Source organism: Mastomys coucha, unplaced genomic scaffold (genome assembly GCF_008632895.1).
Source record: "Mastomys coucha isolate ucsf_1 unplaced genomic scaffold, UCSF_Mcou_1 pScaffold23, whole genome shotgun sequence".
Classification (NCBI taxonomy): Eukaryota; Metazoa; Chordata; class Mammalia; order Rodentia; family Muridae; genus Mastomys; species Mastomys coucha.
The window spans coordinates 33,076,713-33,082,839 of record NW_022196906.1 but is presented as its reverse complement, the minus strand read 5'-3'; the positions used below and the strand labels follow the sequence as shown (position 1 = coordinate 33,082,839).

The 6,127-nt window shown below is 34.6% G+C and overlaps 1 protein-coding gene across 1 annotated transcript; it reads left to right on the top strand.

Annotated features, from left to right (window-relative positions):
• The first annotated feature begins 2,801 nt into the window (after positions 1–2,801).
• Positions 2,802–3,802, top strand: LOC116072271 (olfactory receptor 1537-like). Its single transcript, XM_031343635.1, has one exon. The coding sequence runs from the start codon at positions 2,802–2,804 to the stop codon at positions 3,744–3,746; it is 945 nt and encodes a 314-aa protein (XP_031199495.1). The 3' UTR covers positions 3,747–3,802.
• The last annotated feature ends 2,325 nt before the right edge of the window (positions 3,803–6,127 follow it).

Genomic DNA, 6,127 nt, shown 5'->3' with positions numbered 1-6,127 from the left:
TAAGAACTGTCTTTCAAGGTTGCTAAGAATGTATTCAATGTTGTCTTTAAGAGCTTCTATCTTACACTGTCTTCTTATATCTGTGAGCTTTCTTGAAAATAATGTTTTCAATATAATACATAAATATCTACATTTTAATTACATTTCAACCTTTTGACATTTTAATAATTAATGACTAACTTTCACTAACTAAGGCTATTCTACTAAGGAATTTTATTTGTGGGCACAGTGATTATTTAGTTCACAGTTTGATAGGACATAGCATAATAGTTATATTTCCCCAATATGTGGATTTCTACATTGTAATCCTCCTTTTCATTAATTTATTTATTCACTTTCCATCCAGATCACTGCCCCCCTTCTCCTCCCAGTTCTAACCTTATAACCCCTCTCCAAAACTTTTCCCTTTTCCTCAGAGAAGAAGAAGGGCCTCCATGGTTACCAACCCAACCTGGTACACCAAGTCTCAGCATGACTACGCACATCATCTCCCACTAATTACCAACAAGGCAGTTCACCTAGGAGCAGGGAAATGGCAGGCAGCAGAGTCTAAGACAGCTCCTGCTACAATTGTTAGGGGATCCATATAAAGATCAAGCTGCACATCTGCTAGAAATCTGTATAGCAGAGGGTGGCCAAGTCGTTCATCAATGGGAGGAGAGGTCCTTGGCCTTGTAAAGGTTCTATGCCCCAGTGTAGGGGAATGCCAGGGCCAGTAAGCAGGAGAGAGTTGTGTGGTGAGCAGGGAGTGCGGGGAAGGAATAGGGGTTTGTTTTTGTTTTTGTTTTTATTCTTTTTAATTAATTTATTTTTTGGAGGGGAACCTGAGAAAGGAGATATTATATGACATGTAAATAAAGTAAACATCTAGTAAAAAACAAAGTAACAATTTAAAAAAAAAAAAAGAAAGAAATAGAAAAAAAATCTATAAAGAGTCTCATTACAGCCCCTGCATTCTAGTTGGTTGGTAGTTCAGTCTCTGTAAGAAACTATGGGTCCTGGATTAAAGCTAGAATTTAACAACAGAAACATAAAGGCTACAAACTCCTGGAAACTAAACTACTCTCTACTTAATGACCACTGGGTCAGGAAAGAAATAAAGAAATATTAAGGAATTTATAGAACTCAACGTAAATAAAGGCATAACATCTGCAAACTTATGGGACACAATGAAAGCAATGTTAAGAGAAAAGTTCATAGCATTAAGTTCCTTCATAAAAAAAAAATGGAGACTTCTAATGCTAGCAACTTAAAAGCATACCTGAAAATTCTAGAAAAAAAGAAGCAAATACGTACAAGAGGAGTAGATGGGTAGAAACATTCAAATTCAGGACTGAAATCAATAAATTAGAAAAAAAGAAAATAATACAAAGAATCAATGAAACTTAGATTACCTCTTAGCCAAACTAACTCAAAGGTGCAGAGACAATATCCAAAACAACAGAACCAGAAATGAAAATTTGAACACAACAACAGACACTCAGGAAATCCATAAAATCATTAGGTTTTACTTCAAAAACCTATACACCACATAACTGAAAAATCTAAAGAAATAAATGATTTTCTTGATAGATACTGCTTACCTAAGTTAAATCAATACCAGATAAGCAATTTAGATATTCCTATAACAATTAAGAAAATAGAAACAGTGATTAAAAATCTCCCAACCAAAAAATTTCCAGCGCCAGATGGTTTTAGCACAGAATTCTAGCAGATTTACAAACAAGGAGTAATACTAATATTCCCCAAAATATTCCATAAAATAGAAATAGAAGGAATATTGCCAAACTCATTCTATGGGGCCACAGTCACCCTGATACCTAAACAACACAAAGACAACAAAGAAAGAGAATTTTAGACCAATTTTCCTCATGACAATGATGCAAAAATATTCAATAAAATACTCAAAAACTTAATCGAAGGACAAACCAAAACCATTAACTTCTATGATCAAGTAATCCATCTTAATTCACCATATGTAAATGTGGAAGGGATAACCTTTGAAATGTAAATAAATAAAATAGCTTATAGAAATTTTTAAAAAGATCTGAATCAGTTTCTTAAACTTTAATGTGTAGAAACGACAACACAAAAATCTCATATTGCATATTTTCTGAGTGATAAGATACCAGTATTACTTATTTCTTTACACAGTAAATAAACAGAAAATACATTGTAGTAGTCAAGGGTATCATGGATAAATGACTCTAAGCAAATATGGGCAATTTGCTTTTTTGGCCTCACTAACCATTACTGACCCTCTCTACGCCTCTTAAGATCTGGTTCCCAGACAACAAACTTCTTTCTAGTAGCACCATGTATCCAGTACCTAATCTTAGTAGAACCACGTATCCAGTACCAAATGCAATGCTTGTTTCAGATGTTAATTAATTTTCCAATATAAAAATTTCAAGGCTTTATATATGTTAAGAATTAGAAAAAAAATGAAATGTCTGAAAGTAAGACCTCTGTGGATCTCTTAGACCTATCAGATTTTGGATAATAATTCACTGTTTTGGGGGAAAGCTTACTTTATCATAAAAGTCGGACAATTTTCCACACTCATACCCACTCTAAGTGTCAACATAATATTGTTTTGAACTCACAAAATTTTTCAAACCTTGAACTCAGTGATATTTATTTTATACGAAATATGTTCAAGTATTAAGGACATTTAAAAATTAATAATAAAGGGTATATTTTATTTATGCACAAAAGGTATTCTATAGCAGAAATTTAGGTGGGTACATAGGGAACATGGAAAAGAACCCTAACAAATATTTCAATCTTTCAGGATCTAAATGGAGGATATGGCAGCAGGAAATCATTGCAGAGTGACTGAGTTCTTCTTGGCTGGGCTCTCCAATAAACAAGAACTCCAGCTACCCCTATTTCTCCTCTTCATGGGATTCTATGTGGTCACTGTGGTGGGAAATCTGGCCATGATCATATTGATTACACTCAGTTCCCACCTGCACACACCCATGTACTATTTCCTTAGTAGTCTGTCGTTCATTGACTTTTGTCAGTCCACAGTCGTTACCCCTAAAATGCTGGTGAATTTTATAACAGAGAAGAACCTCATCTCCTATCCTGGATGTATGACTCAGCTCTGCTGCTTCCTCATTTTTGGCGTTGCAGAGTGCTACACTTTAGCTGCAATGGCATATGATCGCTATGTTGCCATCTGTAACCCCTTGCTTTACAGTGCAACCATGTCCTATCAGATTTATACTTCCCTGATTTTGGGTGTGTATATTTTTGGTGTGTTCTGTGCATCAGTTCACACAGGTTTCATGATTAGGATTCAGTTCTGCAAATTAGATGTGATCAATCACTATTTCTGTGATCTTCTTCCTCTCTTGAAGCTTGCATGCTCTAATACCTATGTCAATGAAATGTTAATTCTATTTTTTGGTACACTCAACATTTGTGTCCCAATGCTGACCATTATTACTTCCTACCTCTTCATCATAGCCAGCATCCTCCGCATTCGCTCCACTGAGGGCAGGTCCAAAGCCTTCAGTACTTGCAGTTCCCACATCTTGGCTGTTGCTGTCTTCTTTGGATCTTTAGCATTCATGTACCTTCAGCCATCATCAGTCAGCTCCATGGACCAAGGGAAAGTGTCCTCTGTGTTTTACACTATTGTTGTACCCATGCTGAACCCCTTGATCTACAGTCTGAGGAATAAGGATGTCAGTGTTGCCTTGAAGAAAATATTTGAAAGAAAAAAATTTATATAAACAGAAGTAATGTGAGCATTATTTATTAGAGCAAAATTATACACAAATTTCATTTTCTATGCTTATGACATCTCACATGTTTCACAAAATCAAAATATAAGTAAATAATAAAGATAATATAAATCCATGTTCCCATAATGGATAGCCATTTATATTGTGTATATTTTTCTTCATATTTTATAAACATTACTTTTAAAATAATGTCATTTTTAAATATAACAAAATTGATGTTTTTAATTAATTTTGAGAATTTTGTATGCAAGTGCTGTAATTATGACATTTTCCTCATATTTCTCTAACCACTTACCTGTTCCTCTGCTTTCTTTAATTTCTTGTTTCCTAGTAACATGGATAGGTAGACTAATAGATAGATAGATGAATGGAGAGAGAGAAAGAAAGAGAGAGACAGAGAGAGAGAGGGAGGCCTAATAGGAAGACTGATTTGTTCTAAGTAATAATTAATTGTCTATAGTTAAAAATCTAGAGGTGGGTTTGCCTGATGCTACATCAACTAGTATCATTTTTAGCTCATGTTTCAGAAACTCTATGGTTGAGGCTTACAGAGCTACTTCCCATACATAGAACACACTCTCTTACCACAGACTTCCTCTTACTCTGGCTCTTAGAATATTGTTTCCTCCACTTCTAAAAAGTTCCTCTTGAGCGTTAGGTGGTAGTGTTGTATTGTAGATAGATAAATTGTGGCTTTTCAGCCACCATCAGTTGTTCTTTCTCTTTAGACCAGTTATGGGGTTCTGTAATGGCCTTCATCTGCTATGAAAATGGTTATGGTTATCTGTGGGTGACACACTAAGTGCTAAGTTTACAATTAGAGGTTATACTACTTGAGAAATTATCACTATTAGATTTTCTTCTAGGTTCCATTACCTCAAAGGAACTAATAGTTGACTATCTTTACAGAACCCGACATGAAATTTTCTCCTATTGTGCTGGCTTTAAGTACAATTTGATAGTTATTGGTTACTGTCATGATGTAACTGCTACTATTATACCTTTTTGGATAGCTTGACTTGCTGGCTATTATTGCAGTGTGAATGTGGCTGTTACAATTGAGTAGAACTATTAACTATTTTACTTTCCTAGCAACTTGAATAGCACTGTTACTTGTGGAGTAGCTTTCTAGATCCAGTCCAGCTCTGCTTACCTAAGTACTATGTTTGAATCCTGTTGTGTCTTTAGCAACAGAGATTTACATTCAAATTCAGGAAAGAACTAAGAGCAATACCAGTATCATAAAATACTTTGGGATGTGGATGAGTATATGTATATATGTATGATTTAAAGTGAACTTAACATATTCCCCCATGACTTTTCAAACATCTTCATTGGCCATTAACCTTTTTCCCTACTTCTACATTTCTTTCCTTTTCCCCACCCCAACTAATACACCCTCAATTTACTCTATTTCTGCCCCTTTAGCACCTGTAGCCTGCTTTTTCACTCTCTAGAATAGATACTCCTCATCATCTCTTTTGATTTTACTGGTTTTTGTAGTAATTTTAGATTATATACTCATAGGCAAAGAATTAGATCTAGGCATCCCAATAAGGGTAGGGGATGGAGGTATGTGGTATTTGTCTTTCTGTCTCTGAGTCACTTTATTCAGTACTTTCAATTTTCAAGATGTTGATTTTCTTTAGAGATAAATAAAACTCCACTGTATATAGTATTATGTGTTTAACTTTCAGTATCAGTTAGAGTCATTTAGGTGATTTCCATTTCTAGCTATTGTGACTAGAGATAGAATGAAAATGGTTGATGTGTTGTTCAAGTCATTATTTTATCATGGTTCACAGCCTGGAAAGATGTGACAAAATGTAAAAGATGTGTACTAGCCCAAACTAGATCAAATCCCAACATGGAAATCAGTAGTTAGCATGAAGCTATACCTACAGTTAAGGAGCTATTGGCAGTGGATATCTTATGAGAGATAGAGGGTCACTTTTCTTTAAGTGTATAGACCTGGATAAATCAGCCATTCTCGAGTGGAATGTCAAATAGCTAAGAATGTGTGGGTCAGGAAAATTGAAATTGACCAGAGTGGGTTAAAAATGAAAGGCGGTACAAAGTTGTATAGATAGGGAAGGGGATAGACCTGAACAGAGTGGATGGATGATATGAATATCATCCAAAACTGTGCTGTGAAATTCTTAAAAATCTAATGAAATGGAAAGCTTCAATAGTAGAAATAAATAAGAAAGATTTATGTAGTCTATCTCTTTTTATTAACTTGTAGGTGAATGAAAACTGCTTTTATTTAATCATCAAGTAAATTTTTCCAAATAAAATAAGTTTCTGAGTCTGTCATACTAAGTATATGTGGCAGACGTCAATAAAGGTCAAAAGTCCAAATCCTATAT